The following is a 22,977-nucleotide window of genomic DNA, read 5'->3' on the forward strand; positions in this document are numbered from 1 at the left end:
ATAGATAATGAAATTGTGGTACATATATATAATAAAATATTATTCAGGTATAAAGAAAATGAAATTAGCAAGAATATTTATGGATCCAGAAAGAATAGTATTAAGCAAGGTGATATAAACTAAGAAAGAAAAATGTTCTTCTTCAGATGTGGACTCTGGTCTTTAATGTAGTCATGTACGTAAACAGTCTAAATGTGGGCAAAGTCTAAAAGATTTAAGGGATCAATAGAGGGTAATATTATGCAATGAGAAAGAATAGAGTACAGGTAAAAGGACACATAAAGTAGGCAAAATCTAATTTTTTCTAGTTTCAATTATATTTTCTGATGGATATATAATTTCAAGTTTCTGCGTAATAAAGCAGAAATAGCTATTTTTACATTCCAAAATAATGCATGTGTTATTCCTTTAACACTGTGACTCTGAACGTTGTACTTTCCTTTTAATTCCATTGGCCAGCAGGAATTAATCATGCCTAGGCACTGAATATATTTGAGAGACTAACACGTTTAAAAAAGTTAACTTTAAAAAATGTTCTGAGATTTAAGACTAAGACCCACTGCTGAAGACAGCATGCACTTTGGACCCAGGACTTAGGGAAATCCAGATGGAGCTAACCTGGAAGCCTTGTCCGTGTGGACTTACTTTTATTGTATCTCAAAGTATTGCCCAGAGAGTAATTTAAGGCCCACTTAAATAGGAGGAAATTCATAGCTGGTACTATAATCCTAGTCAGCTACCTGCTGTTGGTAAGGTCATGAACTCTAAAGGAATTCACTATTGCCACATTATTAAACCAGGGTAAATTCCAGTTGCATTGTAAACATCTATCATTGTATCTAGAGATACGGGTAGCTCTCACACCTTGTAAAAGAAGCTTCCTGTTTGGTGCAGATGGAGACCATCACATAAAGCCACAACTTGTCAAAATGCAGAGAACAACTGTCGATCAGGCACACATCTCTAGTTGATACAGCTACAATCCAACCACTACATCAAATGATAAAAAGAACACTGGGAAAGGGAGGGCAGAAAGACTGTTAGAGCCAGAGGACCATGACATCTGCTATGAGACAGGGAAGCTGCACCCTTGAGATCGCAACAATATGGTTGCCTCAGTAAGACCTGCATAGCGAGAACAACCAGTTGACACTCTCATGGCAAGGGGACTCTTACAAGGACCCACATGTCCACCAGAAGAACTATGGGTGATTAATGGCTGTTAGGAGATGGAGGATCAGCCTTCTCCAGGGTGAATGTATATGCATATGAGCAACACTCAATGGACTCAGCAGGTTGTGTTTGTGTGTTTAATTTTTAAAGAGGTCATAAGGCTGAGAGGGAGGAGAGGGACATGGGAGAAATGACAAAAATACAGTACTCATGAATGGAATTCTCAAAAAATAACAAAAATAAATGCAAAAAACCAAAAACCAAAACAACAACAACAACAACAAAAATTCCAAAACCAACTGGGAGAAGAGTTTTGCAACATTAAGTTTTCTCCTTCTGTATTCTGCTTAAAATTATATCAAATCATTTCATATAGCGTTATTTAACGTACAAATTGTATCATGATAATAAAGTATGTTTTAAAATGAAATGTGAAGCAAGGAGGAGAATTCCCTGTGCACGTGAGTGTGTATGAGCATGTATGTGTACAAGGACATAAAGCTGAGCTCCCAAGTGCTTTGGTAATAGCCACACAGAAGGGTGTCCAAGTGCCGGTGCAGAACAAGCCATGCAGACAGATGAGGGGGGCATGAGAGGGGCATGAGGAACTCTTGCATGTTGTGTTCCATTTCCTGAGCAGCAACAGTAGCTCCACAGGGGTCTTCAGTTTACAGTGATTCCTTGAACTCTACCTTATCTTGTCTTTTACCTTTTAATTGAGTCAGTTAAAAAACACTCTTGTTAACTGGTAGATGCTTATCTGTTGCTCTAAATGTTAGAGTGAAGAGAGCTTATGAGTAAGGGGGACAAACATGTCCATACATCAAAACACTTACTGAACTGTAGTCTATAATTTCACTGGCTAGAAACGACTGAGAATTTGCAAATCCCTAAACGGTAGATTTCTTTGCAGTGTAGATGCAGGACCTAGACAACTGTGTCTAGGTAATATTTCTCAAAAGACTCTGATACTCAGATTTTATATCCCTGAGCTATGCCAAAGATGGTAAGGGACCGTTCAGGACTAAAATGCCCTAGAAATGGTGTAAGAACCGTATCATAAGACCCCTAGCCTTCTATTATACCAACAGCCCAAAGTCCCCAACCAGAAAGATAATACATTTTACAATAGATTCCAGACTTCTAATACAGGTTTAGTATATATATTAGATATCAAATAATAGCAGACTATAAATTCACAGACTATTCAGGTACCACTCTCCACTCCCCTACTTGATTACCTTGATTACTGATATTTTAATACAGGGTCCAAACAAGCCTCGACCTACAATCTGCTTCTCTGCCTCCTAAGTGACTACTAGGGATGCCATCATGACAGCTTCTGTGTATCAGTATAAAAGATGATGAAATATGTATTAGTGACATGCCAGCAGTATCTAGAATTCAAGTCTCTCTCCCTTTTTCAAACTAGGAAGTCTGCCCATGAGTACTAACTGATGAGTTCAGTATGAGACACATAATGTCCTTAGTTTTCAGTGTTATTTTTGTACATCAGAATAACAGTGAAGAAAAGAACACTGGATATGGTAATCAAAGTGCCCATATTTAATAGGAGTACAATTAATAGTCCGTTAAAGGGGAAATTAAGAATACTTTTTAAGAAACAACAATTTCAGGTAGGCAATTGTGAGGAAGATAATAATCATACAAGCCAGGGCCACATGATTCTTCCACAGTCCCCAAGGTGACAATTCGATGCCCTGATTTATCAAGTACTCGTTACCAGTACATCTGAAATTGAAAATACACAAAATTAACTTCATTTCTAGCATTTGTCAAATATTAATCAGTATACTCAGCATTTCTTTTGTTATATAAACCTATTGATTAGCCAAATAAATACTTTCCCTACAAGATAATATGCTAAGCAACTTGTACCTAATTAAGTTTAGTTAATCCTTAAACAATCTAAAAGAGTATAACTGTTAAGTAGTTTAACAAATTTGGCCATGATAACAGTCTTCACTGTGAACTGAGTTTCTTGCCTCCTCAGATTCACTAATTTTAAACCTATAACGCTTCTGTCTACAAAGGGCAGAAACATTTCACCAGCTGCCTTTAGAGCAGCTCAGCTGTAGCCACACCAGGCTCAGTCCTCAGAGTTTGCTCAGGCACAGAGCAAAGGGAAGAGGTCAGAAGGGAGCAAGGGCTTCCAGTCAGTCACATCTGTTAGCTCTTGCACTTCAGACACTCATAGCCGGAGGACACTGCTGACAGCCACAGACAGTAAGTAGATCAGAGCAGGATGGAGTGGCCTTAGCGAATTTACCCTATGTGGCTGCTCTTCCAGTGCATGGTGGGATTCAGCAGCTCCCTAAACAGCCATCCCTCTCTGCTTTAAGATCAGGTTTCTCCTTCTTGTCAGTATGAACCTTATGTGAGCATGAAGCCTGCCAAGGCTCCTCCTTCTCTGTATTTTCTGTACCACTTCTCCTATCCACTCCCTCCTGACCAGCAGGAAGGGAAAGATGCCACACCCAGAGCAAATCCAAGTGAAGTGGGCATGCAAAGAGAAGCTCAAGAAAAAACCTCTCTTCAGAAGTTTCTCTCTTCACAACCAAAAATAGAAAAGTCATCCTATTATCAGCAATTATTTCTACAACTGAAGATTCAGGAGACCAGCATTCTTTTTGTTGATTAATTTCTGTATTAAAAATCAAACTATTGGCAATTATCATAAAAAAGGATTAACATTTTAAAATAAGGTCATCTAGTTTATTAGGACCTGAATTCTATTTTAAATTTTGAAAGAATGCATCTTCTTATAGGGAGATTTTCTATTCTGTTTACACACACACACACACACACACACACACACACACACACACACACACAGAGGCCCGTCTTCCATGATGTTCCTAAAGCCATTGGGGAAGCATGAGGTGACAGTGATCTGGGACTCCATTTTTGCATTCATTGTCCTAGTGTTTATGACCATCTTCTATGCTGGGCTCTGGGTTAGAACCCATTCTAGTTCAGAGACCACAAGTCCCTTCCAAACTATCAAAGCAGTCCATTTATAACCCACAAGTTCTGAAGAGTAAGAATTCAAATTGACGCTCAATAAAATAACTAAGGGACTTATAAAATGTCTGCATCAATATACAGGAAACATTTTTTACACTAAATATGGATCTAACTGTGATAAGTTATACAAGCTGTTCAACATGCTCACATGAATTACAGTACAGAGAGTCCCTTTACAGACTAGAAAACTAAGACTCAAAAGTTTGACTCATCCCACCTCTAAGTGCAGCAACTATTTACAGCACACCAAAGTAAGACTCAAACATACTGTGACACTGAACACAAACTTACATTGTATAGCTGTTAACACAAGTGCTGTTGTCCGTTACATTGAATCCTGGACAAAACTCTTGTCCCAAGAATTCATTATGCTGCAAAGCCTAGAATACACACAAGATCAGAGCACTGTTAATAGTTTTAAATTCCAAAATGTTCCCAAAGAATTACCACAACTATATGCACAAATTTCATCTTTATTGTTATTTCTAAGAGTATGCCAAGCTGCATATGTGGGTGTGCACCTGTGCTTACCCACTAGCCTGCCCTCTCCCTCCCTTTCCCCCTCTTTCTACCTCTCCCCCCAACCCCAGCACTAAAATAGCTTAAGTTATTCTCCCTGGAAATCAAGAAACTTGGGGTTGGGATGTTGCTTCCAACTGGCCAAGAGGAAAGACTAGTGACTATGTCAGAGCACCCTCATCCTGATTTTATAACCCACAAAGTCTATAACTAAAATAATAAAATGATACTCAGTGAATGCTGTTCATTTATAGTAACAACCTTTCCTTGTTTTCATAAAATTGTAATTATGAAAATCAGAACCCTCATTACAGAGAATTAAGATGTAGCTGTTTTCTTTGTATCCGGCTAATTGCTAAGCCAATACAGTTGCTGAGTACTACAGTCTATTGCTCTTCAGATTTGTTTCAATGTAAGCTATGTATAATAGTCCCCTATTCTCTCATTTACTTTCATACTGAACAGAAACAAAATATTTTCATCAATTAGTCAACCTTTCTCCTTTATGTGATTTTCCCCCCACTTTGTGTCCCTCCAATAATGGGGTGACTCTGAAAAATCCCAGGTGACTCTTTTACCCTCCAATAACAAAGACTGGTAGGAAATTATCATCCACTGTTCCTGGAAGGAAACCTCGGATTGGATAGGCTCATACTTCTGGTTAAGGAAATGACATGGTTAGACTTTATTGTATTGTTCCTAGCTCGGGAACACAGTCACAATGACAAACAAGTATAACTTACTGTGAAGCCATATCGAGGAATGCTAAAGTACTGAAGCCAGGACAGCCAAGGCCCAATGGTTCTGAGATTCACCAAGAGGCCAGAAAAGAGCTGAAAGATGCAAAACCTGCAAGTCAGAACCAGTCCAGTAACTTCCTAACTATAAACAAGACCTTTTTTGAGGCCCCTACAAATGTAACAGTATAAGTCTGTAATCGAAACCAGAGAGGTTAAGACAGAGGGATCATGAGTTCAAAGCGAGCCTAGACTACCCGGCATGACTACCTCGAAAGAAAGAAAGAAAGAAAGAAAGAAAGGAAGGAAGGAAGGAAGGAAGGAAGGAAGGAAGGAAGGAAGGAAGGAAGGAAGGAAGGAAGGAAGAAAGAAAGAAAGAAAGAAAGAAAGAAAGAAAGAAAGAAAGAAAGAAAGAAAGAAAGAACAAATAAACTCCCCTCAAATAACCTGCACCTGGTAAATATCTCTGTAAAGACCAAGGCAGTATGAAAACTTCCCAGGTATTGTGCGTACTAACAGTCTTGTTTGGCATGTTGAGTACTTCTGCAGTAGTATTTATGGCATTAAAGAAAGGATAATACACCTATCATTAATATTATAGAGTCAAGTTATTTGAAGATCCTTAATGGTTTAGAATATATCTTCAACTTTTTGTTGAACTGCAATGGATGATCAAGAAATAGAGTCATGCCTTGGTCTCCCAAGGGTGTAGGTTAGGTCCAGGCCTATAACACAAACTACATTATGCAGATGTGCAATCCTCTTACTTTTAAGATGGTACAATACCGTAACATAACCTTCACAGAACCTGTACACTTTATTCATTTTTATTTTGTGCATATGAATGTTTTGTCTGCATGTATGTAAGCGCACAGTGTGCATGCCTGATACTGAGGGAGAACAGAGAGGACATTAGACCCCCTGGAATTACCAACAACTATAAGCCTCCATGTGGTTGCTATAGATCATACCTAGATCCTCAGAAAGAGCAGCCACTGCTTTTGACTGCTAAGCCATCTCTCCAGCCCAGCCTTTACACTTTAAATAGACACATTACAAATGTTCAAAGATTACCCACCCAGCGATTCAAATACCTAACAGAACAAAAATTCTAAATAAACAGTTGGTAGACTCTATTATTTATGAGTCAAGGAGTGAATGGATGAGACAGGGAATCCCTATGTAGTCCTGGCTGGTCTAGAATTTCCTATGTAAACCAGGTTCGCCTCAAACTTGCAGTTAACCCTCTGGACACTTCTTCCTAAATGTTAGGATTACAGGTTATGTGCTGCCATTATTGGAATACACTGCTCTCTAAGGAGTAGCGACCCAGGAGAAAATGACGTATACACATGAGAAAAAATGTACATTTTTTTCTCAGTTGAATCTTTTGATATGGACATGGGAGGCAGAATGCACTAATGTTCCTTTTAATAATCCTGGAAATACAGAACACACTAGAACAATTCAGAGCAGGCATGTTGCAGTACATCCCCCAAAAGATTTGTTACTTCCACAATTTACATTTGATAGTCATAGCTCTAGGAATAATTTTAGGTTTAGAATGTAGGTAAAATAAATCTTCAAAATAAATAAAGTAATCTTCAAATTAGAACTATTAAGAGCATCTGGAGATATACAGCAGAAAGCATAGCTAATACCTTCATGTAAGCTACAGATGGCTCGGTGGTCAAGAGGACTTACTACTCTAGCAGAGGACCTCATCAATTGGGTTCTCAGCACCTATATTAGATGGATCTAGACCACCTATATGTTTAGTTTCAGAGTATTTGGCACCATCTCTGGTCTTTGAGAGCACTGCACTCTTCGTAGACTCCACACAGAAGCACATACATACACATAACTTAAAAATCAAAATAAATCTTAAGAAAAACATGACTGCCCTCAAAGCAGAATCACAGTGGAGATACCAGGAATGGACTGCTCAAGAGGAAAATAGGCAGACTGAAGTTCTCATGGAATATGTTCTAACATACTAAGAGAGCTGGGATATGCATGACAATGGCAATGTTGTTGGCCTGCCTGTGCATGTTTAGAACTGTGTTAACCAAGTACTGACTGTATGCGGTTTGATGACTGGCTTTAAAGTCCTATTTATAAAGATTACATAGTAATCAGTCCAAACAAGAATGAAAACAGTGAACAGTGACTGGAGAGATGGCTCAGAGGTTAAGAGCACTGACTGTTCTTCCAGAGGTCCTGAGTTCAATTTCCAGCAACCACATGGTAGCTCACAACCATCTGTAATAGAATCTGATATCCTCTTGGTGTGTCTGAAGATAGCAAGAGTGTACTCATATACATGCCTAGTCTGGACTCAGTACGAGAAGATGCATCTAACTCTCCAGAGACTTGAGGCCCCAGGGAGTAGGGAGGTCTGGTGGAGTGGGGGTGGGGTAGGGGTATCTCCCTCTTGGAGACGGGATGGGGGAGGTATGGCATGAGGAACAGTTAAAGGGAGGACTGGGTATAGGATATAGGCTGGACTTTAAAAACGGTTAAAGAATAAAAAATAAATAAATAAAAAAATAAAACCTCCAATCAACAAAAAAAAAACCCAAGATTTAAAAAAAAAAACTAAAAAAAAAAATGAAAGCATTCATTTTTTGCTTGAAGGTATTTTATTTATTGGATGAGAATGTAAACATATTGTTATTTTCTACATAGTATATACACAGATAGTTCTAAAATTCAAAAATGAAAGAACTCTAGTAAAGAGGACAAGTGTGTTGATGTGCTAGCTATTCCTGTTTAATGATGTAGGAGGGAAAGAAGTGAGAACTGGCCCTTTCAATTTATCTCTTCAGTGCAATACTGAACAAGATCAGGAATAAGGAAACATTATACAATGTGAAGTAAGTAAATATGTACTGATGGAAAACACTACCAGTCAGAAACCTAGAAAGAAGCTAGGGGGACTTTTGAAAGTTTCTACCTTTTTCTTTTTAAAGACATGGTCTCAGGTAGCCCAGGCTGCCCTCAAACTTATTATGAAGCTAAAGATGACCTTACACTACTGATCCCTCTGCCTTCAAGATCTCCCTTGGGCTGAGATTATGAACACACACTACCTGGCTTTTTTAAAATTTGTATTTATTTATTTATTTACTATTTTTAAAACACTTTTCAAAATATAGGGAGGACCTAAGACAGACTCCTTGGCATACACTGTTACACTTTGCATAAGCTTTACTTTCTCCTCTGTGGGAATTCAAACCATTTCTGGTTATTAAACAAGAGACAGCATGAAAGATATGCTGCCATTTTTATGAAGAAGTCAACAATGAGTCTTGTTTTCAAACTTCCACTTATCAAGGTTGTCTAACATCAACAAGAAGTCTATTTCCCATTTCTGTGACTTTTCTTTCTAGGATATCAGAGTTTCCTGAATAACAAGAAATACACTAGGTACAGTGGTTTCAATGGCAGCCATCTTGAGACAGGGTCTCAGTGTGTAGCTCAGGCCTGGACTGAATGCACAGCCACACTCCTGAATGCCAAGATCAGAGACACACACCACATACCAGGATAAAAACCATCATCTTAAAAAATGTATTAGTAAGGACATGTCAGCAAAGTCATAGCAACAACTTAGGTAGTAATACAGGGACTTGATGGGGCTGACAAGGAAAGCCACTGCCTTCCTGATATTCACTTTATTTCAGCATCTGGCTTTCTGAAAGTTTCAGAGTCCTAGCATAAAGGGTCGTCAAAGCAGCTGTTTGCAACAGATGGAATATAAGCTTCTCCGAGGAGCACTGTCTGTACTCACCATCATAAATACAAAAGAGATTGTCATGAGAAGTGTTGCTACAGACACCACACTTTGGCCTGTGGCTATGGCCAGTGCCATGGAACTGGCCGTATAAGCCACCATTATAAGGGTAAACATCATGATGAAAAAAGCATCCACCGTCTTCTTCAGTCCTTGGAAAGAAAAGGGGTTGTCAGTGCCACTGCCGTGTATTTGGTTGGTTTGTTGAGCAAATAACACTGTAGACCTTATCATCAGAAATAATGAGAAAGGGTCACTCATCGTCCAACTCCTCTGGGTCACCAATTCATTGTTCTATTCTGTGTAACTGTATCAGCTACCAGAGTTTTCCTTTCTGTGCTTATTTTAAGAGCACTATTTCAGATAGTATGTGGATTCCTTTACATGTAACTAAGATTAATTCTGAATCCATAGATGAACAGCCACAGGAAACACAGCAGGCTCCACGACAACTGCCTTCTCGCACTCATCTCTCAGTGCTTGCTGTAACTACATTAGTGAAGAAACTTGAATCATAATTACATGATCTCAGAGTGGCTTAATATGTAGAGGGGAGGGTTCTTCTGTCACCTACATCTATATCTCCCAAGACATAAACAATGGAGCTAAGTTCTCAAACTACTTTATAAACTTTAGCAACATTACACACACACACACACACACACACACACACACACAAATGATTATATGTGTGTGTGTGTCATACAAACTGTAAGAGATGAATATATTCTGAGCAAACACTGAGAGATATGGAGATGTATAGCTAATTGAATGTTTTCTGTTGGTTGAGTTACCTGCAGTGGAAGAAGGCAGTAATCGTGGGACCAGCCGTGTTTCCTGTGGCTGTCCATCTATGGACTCAAAATTATTCTTTGTTACATGTAAGAAAGTCCACAGAATATGTGAAATAGTAGTCTTATATATCTTGTATGTGTGTGTGTGTGATACAATCTGATGGTTTTAGAACAGTGGCAGAAAGATAGATCAGGAATCTAAGGGTCTAGATCCCATTCTCATATTATTTATGAAAAACCACATATATAAAATGGAAGTTTTTAAAGCTCTATCAGTGCTCTGTAAAAACAGAACAGTATATAAGCATGTGCACATATATCAGTGAAAAACTTGGAATTTTTGATGTCACGATCCTAAGGTTGAAGCCTGGGGATAATGCAAAAGTAAATCTGTGATTTTTTTTTTTAGTAAATAAATAAACCTCCAACCTCAACATATTTTTACTAAAGAATATACATTAGAATATGAGTAATTATTAAAATTCTTAGATCTCTTTGTATAGACACAAAGAAATAAAAATATACAGAGAAATTAGCTTCACTTTACATCTGTGACTACAGGCACTTTCACTTGGTCTGTTACTTACCTAACATGAAGTATAATATACAAGTGTATATAACACTTGGCAAGAACCTCATGGGGAGTAAATCAGACATAACCTTTCCAAAGAAGTAAGAAGACACTCTGTAATATCCACTGATGTACTCATGTCTATAAAAACACAGAACATAGATCCCACATTAGTCTACAAAGGCACAGAAGATTGGTTTCTTGCTGCACCACTAGATTTCTAGTAAGGTAGCAGCCCACATGCTCCAGGCTGACTCCCATGTCTTCTGCCATCTTAGGGGCCAACTTCTACGCTCTCAGCTTCAGGAGGCTCTCAGACTGTAGCCCACTCTCTTTACAATACTTCCTCAGGCTGTTATGCAATCCAGCACCTGAAGACCTCCCTCTGGGGAATCCGTGTCTATGCACACTTGTTCTGTTTAGAGACTGCTTCTCTAATGCTGGGTTCTTCTGGAGAGCTGTACCTCAGAAGTTCATCTCCAGTTACAGAGGCTTTTCTGCTACTCAGGACAAAGAAGATGAAGCTGTTACTCTCCAAGGTCCTCAGTGCAGCTTCAGCTCATGACTCCTTTAGCTTCTGCTACTCACATTTTTTTTTTAAAGCAAAACTTCTTCCTTCCAAAGTCATACCGTACAACCTTATAGCATTGCTAGATACCAAATCTAACCTCTTTCTCAAGTTATTCTAAACTTTCACCATTTTTTTTGGCAAATATAAAAGTAAAAAAAAAAAAAGTCTCTCCAACCGTGTAGTTGCTCTCTGCCCTACTGACCCACTTCTAGCTGCTGACTTACCTAACTCTTCTGAAGCCCCGTATCAATGTGTGACTAGCCAGAAGAAGATACTTTGAGCTCTGCTGTTGTGCTTTCTCTCACAGCACTGAGGTTTCCATACCACAACCCAACCTTGAAATTCCTCTCTCTGGTTAACAGGCACCATACTTTCTTATTTTTCCATCTTCCCTGGGACTGCCATTTCTCAATACTGTAATCCTATGCATTTTCAAAAATCCACATTGTATAACACAAATATATACACATGCAATTAAACAGACTAATAAGAGACACTGAAAACACCAGGATGGCATTTTGACCCAATTGTGAATGTGACCAATTTGAGATACTCACATGAAGAGTTTCTTCTCCACTACGAACAGCTCCACAGCTGACACACTGCTAAAACACTGGTTGGTAGTCAGGAAAAACAAAACTCCAGCTCTGCCAGGACAGAATGGGAACAGAAGTACCAGTCAACTCTGGGTACTTAGGCCAGTAGTCTTCAAATGATATACCACTAACACATCTTTCATTTTTTATTTTTTTTTAATAAAACTGTTCTGGTTAACACAGAGAGGGGGCCTAGGGGCTTAGCAGGTATAGGTAGCAACGTAAGATCAATCCTTAGTACCACCATGAGAGTGCTGACCCTACAAGTAACCATAGCACATACACATACATGCACATATGTACATATGCACAGAGAATGCAGAATGAATGCTCCCCCCTACCCAGGCACCAGGCCCCTCCCCTGTGTCTGTAGCCCTGTGGTGGTGACTATGACTCTACTGACTGCATGTTATAGCACACACTAAAGTTCTTGGCCTTAGGTTGTTGTGAACTGAACGGTGTTCCCGTAAAATTCCTGTTGAGGCAATGATCTCCTAATATGATGGTATGGAAACATATTTTAGGGCATGTCCAACTGTGCCCTGGCATGCAGCGGAAGACAGCTATCAGTGCAGCAGTTTTAACTCTCAAGTTGATATACCTGGGAAGAGTCTCAATGAGGAGTCATCCAGACCAGCTGGGCATGTTTGCTGGGGGACTATCTTGACTATTGACTGAAATGGAAAACTCACTCTGATTGCGGGCAGCACCATATCATGGGCCAGGCAGGCCCTGGCTTGTGTAGGCACAGAGAACGCCTGCTGAGCCTAGCCCACATGGACCCCTGGGCTAATTCTCGCTCTGCCAGCTGACTCCAGCAGACAGAGATCCCTGTGCTTACCTTCTCTGCTTTTGACAGCAGATGTGATGTTTTAAGTTCAGGCATTGACCTTCCCAAAATAATGTGGACGTTAACCCAGAATCCAAATAATCTTTCTTCTCAAAGTTGCTTTTTAGTTAGGGTATTTTATAACAGCAATAAAAAGTAAGACTAGGAGGTAGCCCAACATAAAATTGTGAAATTACTTAAAAACTGGGAACTGAACTCAGGGCCCTAAAAGAGCAATAAGTGCCCTTAATCTCTAAGCCTTCAACAAGGTCCTCAGCCCTAGTTCCTCTGTATATGCTATGTTGGCTTAAGAAATGGCACCAACAATAACCATCAATTGCTAGCAACTTGGGAAGCAGTACTGCTATCTCAACCTTCAAGGAAAGTAAAAATATAATGATATATATCTCTAAGAATAGCTCTCTAGAATAATATTAACTGACTCTATACAGAAAGAAAACTTATTTGACCTGAATGATAGACTTTCATGTTGACTCTTTTGAAAGCAATCAGCCTTTTCCAGATGTGAAATAAATTCAACTGTCCTTGATAGTAAAATGGGAATAATACTATCTACCCACTCTAGCCTCCAGATGCCTTACGCTGAGTTAAATCTCAATAGAAACCTGTTATTTGCAATGTATCAATCATGACATGGATTATGACCCCGAGGTCAGTCCTTGTACTAAGCACATATACTCACAGCATGACACAACAAAATTATCTCATTGTAAAGCTGGCTTCAGTAGCATGTACTTTTTAGGTTCAGCTACTTGAGAGGCTAAGGCAAGAAAATCAATTAACTTCAGATGAGGAGTTCATGTCATCCTGGGAATCATGGTAAGACCCCCATTTCAAAAAAAAGAAAAAAAATAAGTTATTATGAAAAGAAAATTTTCAAGGATGTGCTGGAGAGACGTCTCTGTAGTTAAGAGCACTCGACGCTCTTCCAGAGGACCTGAATTCAATTCCCAGCACCCACATGGCAGCTCACAACATCTGTAATGCCTGACTTGAACAATCTGACACTCTCTTCTGGCATCTTTGGCAACAGGTACACACATCATGTGCATAGATGTATATACAGTCAAAACACTCAAACACAGCCAAATCTTAAAAAAAAATTCAAGAATATAATTATGACTGAATCTACAAATTATCATATTAAGGAGTTAATATAAATGAGTCCCACACATGCACTCAACTTCCAAGTTATACTGGCTGGTTTTGTATTAACTTGACACAAGCTGGAGTTATCACAGAGAAAGGAGCTTCAGGTGAGGAAACGCCTCCATGAGATCCAGCTACTGTAAGACATTTTCTCAATTATTGATCAATAGGGGTGGGCCCACTGTGGGTGGTGCCATCCTTGGGCTGGTAGTCTTGACTTCTATAAGAAAGCAAGCTGAGCAAGCCAGGGGAAGCAAGCCAGTAAATAATATCCCTCCATGGCCTCTGCATCAGCTCCTACTTCCTGACCTGCTTGAGTTCCAGTCCTGACTTTCTTTGGTGATGATAAGCAATACGGAAGTATAAACTAAATTATCCCTTTCCTCCCCAACTTGCTTCTTGGTCGTGATGTTGTGACTAAGACACACGTCAAATAAATCAAAATATACACATACCTTGTCTCACAAGCAACAACAAACAAACAAACAAACAAACAAACAATATCAATGATGGCTTAGTCGGCCATGATTGGGAAGAGAGGCCCCTTGGTATTGCAAACTTTATATGCCTCAGTACAGGGGAATGCCAGGGCCAAGAAGTGGGAGTAGGTGGATAGGAGAGTATGGCGGGGAGTCTGGGGGACTTTCGGGATAGCATTTGAAATGTAAATGAAGAAAATACCTAATTAAAAAAATAAAAAAAAAAACCAATGTATTTATGAAATTCTTGGGCAAATGGATTTATCTGGAGGATATCATCCTTAGAGAGGTAACTCAATCACAAAAGAAGTCACTTGATATGCACTCACTGATAAGTGGATATTAGCCTAGAAACTTAAGAAAATCAACAAGAACAAAGACCAAAGTGTAAATACTTCATTCCTCCTTAGAATAGGGAACATAAAACCCATGGAAGGAGTACAGAGACAAAGTTTGGAGCTGAGACGAAAGGATGGACCATCCAGAGACTACCTCACCTGAGTATCTATCCCATAATCAGCCACCAAACCCAGACACTATTTCATATGCCAGCAAGATTTTGCTGAAAGGACCCTGATATAGCTGTCTCGAGTGAGGTCATGCCAGTGCCTGGCAAATACAGAAGTGTATGCTCACAGTCATCTATAGGATGGAACACAGGGCCCCCAATGGAGGAGCTAGAGAAAGTACCCAAGGAGCTGAAGGAGTCTGCAACCCTATAGGTGGAACAACAATATGAACTAACCAGCAACCCCAGAGCTCTTGTCTCTAGTTGCAAATGTAGAAGATGACCTAGTCGGCCATCATTGGGAAGAGGCCCCTTGGTCTTGCAAACTTTATATGCCCCAGTACAGGGGTACGCCAGGACCAAGAAGTGGGAGTGGATGGGTAGGGGAGCAGGGCAGGAGGAGGGTATAGGGAACTTTCGGGAAAGCACTTGAAATGTAAATACAGAAAATATCTAATAAAAAAATTTTTAAAAAAAGAATTGAAAAAAAAAAACCAAAACCATGCATGCATCAACAGATTCTACCAAAAGGGAGAATTCCTACAGAATTAGAAAAAAATACTTATAAAACTCTTATCTGATAAAGACAAATAGCCCAGAAAAATGAAGGATTCTTAAAACCCAACAACAAATTTTTAAAAAATAGACAAAGGACTAAAATATGTATTTCTCAAAGATTAAATTGATCTTTATTACTAAGAATAAATAACAAATAGTCATGATACAGAATAATTGAAACACCTGTGTGTAACAGCCAAGAATGTAAAATGGTACAGCTGTTCTGGAAGATAAAATTACATTTCCTCAGAAAATTATCACAATTTAGCAATTTCCTGGTAAGGTTCATGTGAGAATTGAAAACAGGGATGCAAAATCTACTTGTAGAATCGTATTATTCACAGAGTGGGAGCAACACAAAATTTCAGGAACAGGTAATTAGACAAACTAGATGGATAGATAGATAAACAGATAGCTAGACAGGTAGATGATGCACAAACACACACTGTGAACTAAATCAGTCTTATGAAGGCAAGTCTTACTAACTAAGCTGTAAAATGGATTAAGACATTACACTAAGGGATAAATCAGTCATCAAAGGACAAATATCTACGACTCCACATATAGTAAGTCTCTACAGTAGTCAAATTTAAGGACACAGAGTAGGATGGTGCTTCCCAGAGGGAGAGATGAGGTGGGCACTGAGTAATTACTTAATGGATATGGCGGATGCATTGAGGAAAATGCTCATCTGCAGTTGGATGTTGTCAATACAGTAGTGTGAATGTTATTAATGCCACTGAAGTACATACTTAAAACTGGTTAAAAAGATAAATTTATTTTTATATGGTTACATCAATACATACATATTTATGAGATTTGTGTGTACGAAACGCCAGCTCTGCCAGTTTTCAAGTTCCAACTGTGATGGTTTGTATCTACTTGGCCCAGGGAGTGGCACTATTAGGAGGTGTGGGTAGCTTTGTTGGAATAGGTGTGTTACTGTGGGCATGGGCTTTTAAACCTTCCTCCTGGCTCCCTGGAAGCCAGTCTTCTCCTATTTGCCTTCCGAATAAGATGTAGAACCTCAGCTCCTCCTGCAACATGCCTGCCTGGACACTGCAAAGCTCCTGCCTTGATGATAATGGCCTGAACCTCTGAACCTACATGCCAGTCCCAATTAAAAGTTGTCCTTTAAAAGACTTGCCTTGGTCATGGTGTCTGTTCACAGCAGTAAAACCCTAACTAAGAAGTTGGTACCAGGGAATGGGGTATTGCTGTGATAGGCCTGACCATGCTTTTGTTTGGAAGAATGTCGATTTTTGGGACTTCAGATTTGGAAAGCCATGGTAATTTTTATCCTACAGAATGGGGAAAAAATATCCAAATTTACTTACCTATTTTGCATTCCAGCGGGATCATTTTTCAGATCAAAGTAAATGGCACCAATAATCAGCCCCAGTATGACTGTAACAATTAACTTTTCAAAAAGAAAAATGAAAGAAAGAATGTCCATTAGAGGTTAAAATGCTTGCATCTTATTATTTTAAGATACATTTACAAAATCCAATCTCATAAGTACTTTAGACAGTAGGTTACAATTGGTTCCTGATAAAATATGGAACAGTGTATGTTACTAGACTACTTTTCAGATTAAGTTGAAAATGAAAGCATTTGCTGCCAGGGAACTGACAAGTCAGCAGGGTGGGTAGGCCCTAGATCTACCAGTCATGGCCAGAGAAGTCCCAGGTGACACACTGGGTCCATGTACAGTACATAGGGCAACCTCAAGAGGTTGTTTTGAGACCAAACCAAAGTCTCAGAGTCTAAAAGCTTTGATCTGTAATGAACTAAGCTTTCCTGCTAATAAACAAAAAGTTTCACACAAGAATGAAAACATGATGCTTTTTCTGTTAATGTTAAAGATAAAAAAATTAAAACACACAGGAATAAATTCTGACAATGGAATTTTGGATGCTAAGGAAGTTCGAGTGAACTGGGCCCCACCTATGCGAGTTTTAGAGAGTCCATGCCTGTATGGGAATGTGACGTGTCACTGTCACAACGAACACAAACAAATTCATCCATCCACCTTGCTATTTCTGGGCGTATCCAAGCTTCTATTACCTGTGTCCTCTCTCATTGCCTCTCCATACACATCAGCAAGCTATGCGCCTATGGTCACCACAACATACCTGAGTTGCTAATTTTCTACATCCTCACATACATATCCATCTGTGCACCTATTCTATCTGTGCATCAAGGAGACTGCATCAGGATCACTTTGGAGAAAAACTCTTTTAAAGATGATCCAAACAGCAAGGGGTGTAGTTTGGAATAGTGAGTACTAAAATTATACTTTGGAAGACTACACTTACTTATATATGTGCAAACTATGTATTGATAGAGCTTTCAGAGTTTATTTTATAAGCTTGGTTGGCTTGTGAAAGTGGTGCATAGATATGTACTCACTGATAAGTGGATATTAGCCCAGAAACTTAGTATACCCGAGATATAAGATACAATTTGCAAAACACATGAAACTGAAGAAGAACGAAGACCAAAGTGTGGACACTTTGCCCCTTCCTAGAATTGGAAACAAAACACCCATGGAAGGAGTTACAGAGACAAAGCTTGGAGCTGAGACAAAAGGATGGACCATCTAGAGACTGCCATATCCAGGGATCCATCCCATAATTAGCCTCCAAACGACGACACCATTGCATACACTAGCAAGCGTTTGCTGAAAGGACCCTGATATAACTGTCTCTTGTGAGACTATGCCGGGGCCTAGCAAACACATAAGTGGATGCTCACAGTCAGCTATTGGATGGATCACAGGGCCCCCAATGGAGGAGCTAGAGAAAGTATCCAAGGAGCTAAAGAGATCTGCAACCCTGTAGGTGCAACAACATTATGAACTAACCAGTACCCCGGAGCTCTTGACTCTAGCTGCATATGTATCAAAAGACGGCCTAGTCGGCCATCACTGGAAAGAGAGGCCCATTGGACACGCAAACTTTATATGTCCCAGTACAGGGGAATGCCAGGGCCAAAAAAATGGGAATAGGTGGGTAGGGAAGTGGGGGGGAGGGGGACTTTTGGGATAGCATTGGAAATGTAATTGAGGAAAATATGTAATAAAAAATATTAAAAAAAAGAAAGTGGTGCATAATATTATTTATCTAAAAGATTCTATTTATTAATATATTATTCTCAGGTAATTTTAAAATATAATATTCATCTAAAGAAAATGAAATATTCATTTATATATCTTGGATTTTCAAAGCTCAAAAAAAATCTTAGTGCTTTAACAGTATCAAAATATAAAGTACAGCTTGAACAGAACTAAAACTAGTTATGGGCATACATTTAATGTTCTATGTAGCAAAGACATTTGTATGTATGAAAAAAGCTGAGTCTTCTGGTTCAAAAAATGAAGTGTATGTGTGTGTGTGAACATGTGTGTGTGTGCATGTGCACATACACACAAGCGTATATGAGAGCAGACACCCAAGGAGGCCTGAAGTGTCAGCTTGAGTTAGACATGACTGTGATTTCTCTAATGAGAGTGATATAATAAACTTTAGTACTCTGCAAGAGAAGTATATGGTCTTTAACCCCGAAGGTATCTCTCCTGCATGACATAAAGTAATTTGTGAAGGCCATATCTGGCAAGAAGCAAGGTAAATTAGAAAAAGAGAATCATTAACTGTGAAGACTGGTTTGGAAATAACATATTCAGGGGAGAATGACAAATCTCTTTGATATTAAGGTATAAATTCAGGATGGGGAAACCCGTTCTCTTGGTATATTTTTATAACTCTCCTACGTAACCCTAAGCAGGCCAAGCTTATAAAACAAGTTCTAAAAGTCCCATCATACATAGTTTGCACATATATAAGTAAGTGCAATCTTCCAAATTATAATTTTAGGAGTACTCACTATTCCAAACTACACAAACTACTTTGTCTTTTTTGTTTGTTTGCTTTTGTTTTTTTGGCATTCAAACTCCCTATGCTCACACTGCAAGTATCACCCTTTGAATGTTTCCTAAAAGCTTTCAGGTTCTAAAACCAACTCTAGTCATCTTTGAAACTTACTGTCCAAATTAGCTCCTATGATCCCACCAGTTTCTTACTATGTGTAACTGTTAGGGTGGCTAGTCTAGGTCATCAACTTAACATAGCTGGGAAAACTGAACCTCCACTGAGAAACCACCTCCATCAGAGTGGCTTATGGACATGTGTGAGGGACATTTTCTTCATTGCTAAGTTACGTGGCAGGGAATCATCCCACTGCAGACAATGCCAATCCTGGGCAGGTAAACCTGAGCTACATACGGAAGCCAGGCCAGACAAGTCATAAGCAGTGGTCCTTCCTCCACGGTCTCTGCTTCAGTCCCTCCATAACTGACTATAACCTGTACTCTTTTCTCACCAGGGATTTATCACAGCAAATAGAAAAGCAAACTTGAAACAGCTATGCTAAGTCTTGTACCACAAAGGAGCCTTTCTATGAGCTTTTGGTATTTCTGACTTTTGTATTTATGAACAAAAGGGAAAACAATAAATTCTTCCAAAATGTTATTGTCTCTTCAGTCAAATGTACTGATTCATTTTTTTTTCAAATTATGTTCTGAGTGACTACAATTAAAATTGCGCTGAAGTTAAAAATTATGAGTTTGAGCTAGGCATGGTGGTGCATGTCTTTAATCTCAGCATTTGGGAGTCAGAGACAGCTGAATCTCTGTGAGTTTGGGGCCAGCCTGGTCTACAAAGAGTTCCAGGACAGCCAGAGCTACACAGAGAAATCCTGTCTTGAAAAACCAAAATTCAAACCAAACCAAACCAAAAATCAAAAATCAAAAAGAGTTCAGAGTCAGCTCCTAATGACTCTACAAGAGACAACAAACATAGCTTACAAATGGATATTAATATTAGACTTTTTTTTTTTTTGGTTTTTCGAGACAGGGTTTCTCTGTGTAGTCCTGGCTGTCCGGGAACTCACTCTGTAGACCAGGCTGGCCTCGAACTCAGAAATCCGCCTGCCTCTGCCTCCTGAGTGCTGGGATTAAAGGCACGCGCCACCACACCCGGCTTAGACTAATTTTTTTTTATAAAGATAACACATTCATTCTAAGATCTTGCAAATATAACCATGTCTGGTTATATGCCAAGTCTAAATTGTGTAAATAACTAACTGGTTCAAACCAACTTCAACTATTTCAAACAAAAGAGAAGATTTGCCGAGTGTGGTGGCGCATGCCTTTAATCCCAGCATTTGGGAGACAGAGGCAGACGGATTTCTGAGTTTGAGGCCAGCCTGGTCTACAAAGTGAGTTCCAGGACAGCCAGGGCTATATAGAGAAACCCTGTCTCAAAAAACCAAACAAACAAACAAACAAACAAAAAAAACAAAAAAAAAGAGGGAGAGAGAATTGTTCAAAAGAGAATTGAAATTGAAACTTCAGTTTCTGTTAACAGAGATACAATGGAGATGACAGAAAGTTACAGAAGGATTAAGTAGAAAGTAAATAAAATCCTGAAATAAATAGACTCGTAGGAAAAGACCAGTCAAAGAGCCCAGCTCCTCCTGGTGAGTAGTTCCAGGCACAGCTGGCACTTGTTAGATTACCTGAGCAACAGAAGCTTGAGGGTTCCCCAGCAAGTTTTTAAATGAGCGCCTGGCAATCCATCGGAGCTGGTGGCAGAAAGAGGTAACATAGACTGGCTCTTTGACGGCTGATGTTCCTTTCTTTTTCTGAGCTCCTGAAAGTTGATCTAATTCAGCTTTTGTTTCTCCATAGATGGCAGAGTTGATATAAAACTCAGATAAATTTTCTATTACTGGCTTCTCTCCCTTGGAAGGCTCTTCAGTCTTGTTTGCTTTGGATAAATGTAGATAAAGAAGTGAAATATTAACAATTAACAAAAGATGTAACTCATTTTCTATGGTTCTATAATTATATAATCTCTTAATTCTACGTGTGTGTGTGTGTGTGTGTGTGTGTGTGTGTGTGTGTAAAATACCAGCTGGGCATGTGTTGGAACGTGTTCAAGGAACAGTCATATAAGGAGAATTCTGAGTGCTTGTGAGAACATTCCAAGAAAACAAGACAAGAGTCGTGTTGCTACTCAGTGCTCCATGTCTGCTTCTCCCTTGGGCTAGCTAGTTCTGTTGCATACCAGGCTGGACTGGAGGGAGAGAAGCTTAGCTGGGCATGGGGGAGTGCTATGCAGGACTGAGGAGGATGTGGACAAAGAACACACCTGGCAGAAGCTTTGGAGAACTGGTTCATTTATTGGGGCAAAACAGAGTATTTATGCCCCTGGGGAGGTAGCCAGGGTCTTTGGGGCAAGGTTTGTGTGGCCATATACCTCTGACCAGGGCAGGGGTGTTGGGAGACTCTTCATCTGCATACTCAGGGGCTGTAGGGTTGGCCATTGTGGGGCACCTTATAAGATAAAACAAAGAGGGAAGCCTGATACCTGTCAGGGTAATAAATTCTTACTAGGGTTGATGGGGGAGAGCCAGCTTCATGGCACCAGGCTGGGAGAGGGAGGATAGCCAACTCCTGCCATCCTCATGACTGAGGTATCTGGGGTTGATGGTCTCTTGACCCTTCCCCCATAACCCTGGGCCACTAAGGTACCACATCTTGTGACTTTAGTTCCTTTTAAACATGGAATTGTCCTTGGAGTATATTTTTGAGCTTCTCACAGGTATAGTGGATAGGAGTTTACTTCAGATTACTCATTATTGCTGGCTGTTACTCGATGAAATGTTCAAACTATCCTTTATAGCCCTCTATGGAAAACCATATTTTTGCCACGTGCAGCTTGTCCTTGTGATTGTGTACAACCTGAACTCATGAGAACTTTACTAATGTGACCTTTCTTAGTCCTCCAAGTATGAACTGTCCAAGGCTTTGAATAAAGCTGGCTATTATGTGAGACTTTAGTCTGCCATATTCATTGGCTCCATTTTCCCAGGTTCCACTGCCTCTGGAGTGGTGAGCAGCATTGTGCAACATGCCTTTAATCACAGTATTCAACAGGCAGAAGCAAATGAATCTCTGAATCTGAGGCCAGTCTGATCTACATAATGAGTCCAGGCTAGCTAGGGCTACACTGTCGAACTCTTTCAAAAGAGTAAAATTACTTACTATAATTAGTTTACATATTAAAAACCCAGCTAACTGGTGCATAGTCACATCTTATGGATACAGAAAACTCCGTGATAATAAATGTACACACACACACAGGAATTTAGACCTTCATTATTTAAATAGATATTATATTGCACAGTTAGAATTTATTTTTTAAAAAAATTCTGGCCTTTCCCTTCTATGGACAATGCATAATGTGCTGTTTCCTGGTTTTCATTTGTTTTAAGATACTATCTCACTCTGTAGCCCCAGTTGGCCTGAAACTGCTTTATAGACCAGACTGGCTTCAAACTCACTGATATCTGCCAGCTTCTGCCTCTCAGTGCTGGGATTAAAGGCATGAGCCATTATTATAGGGTTGTTTATAAAATACTTGTGACGGCTAATCTTGGTTGTCAACTTGACTACATCTGGGATTAACGAAAATCAAAGTGGCTGGGTACACCTTTGAGGCATTTTTCTTGATTGATTCATTTCAGGTGGAAGACCAACACCAAATCTGGATCCTTTTTTAGGG

The 22,977-nt window shown here is 39.5% G+C and overlaps 1 protein-coding gene across 8 annotated transcripts in view; it reads right to left on the reverse strand.

The window, feature by feature from the left end:
- Positions 1–2,320: 2,320 nt before the first annotated feature.
- Abcg2 (ATP binding cassette subfamily G member 2 (JR blood group)) overlaps positions 2,321–22,977 on the reverse strand; it is a 119,983-nt gene continuing 99,326 nt past the window's right edge. For all 8 annotated transcript variants that reach the window (XM_029478606.2, XM_085840573.1, XM_029478607.2 and 5 more), the window contains 8 exons: positions 20,927–21,177; positions 16,687–16,769; positions 11,767–11,856; positions 10,655–10,779; positions 9,271–9,425; positions 5,484–5,573; positions 4,513–4,601; positions 2,321–2,925 (listed from right to left, as the gene is read on the reverse strand). In XM_029478606.2, the coding sequence (XP_029334466.1) occupies positions 2,778–2,925; positions 4,513–4,601; positions 5,484–5,573; positions 9,271–9,425; positions 10,655–10,779; positions 11,767–11,856; positions 16,687–16,769; positions 20,927–21,177 (1,031 nt within the window). In that variant the 3' untranslated portion in view covers positions 2,321–2,777. The remainder of the gene's footprint in view (positions 2,926–4,512; positions 4,602–5,483; positions 5,574–9,270; positions 9,426–10,654; positions 10,780–11,766; positions 11,857–16,686; positions 16,770–20,926; positions 21,178–22,977) is intronic.

This window comes from Mus caroli, unplaced genomic scaffold (assembly GCF_978045245.1).
Source record: "Mus caroli unplaced genomic scaffold, Mus_caroli_1 scaffold_7, whole genome shotgun sequence".
NCBI lineage: Eukaryota > Metazoa > Chordata > Mammalia > Rodentia > Muridae > Mus > Mus caroli.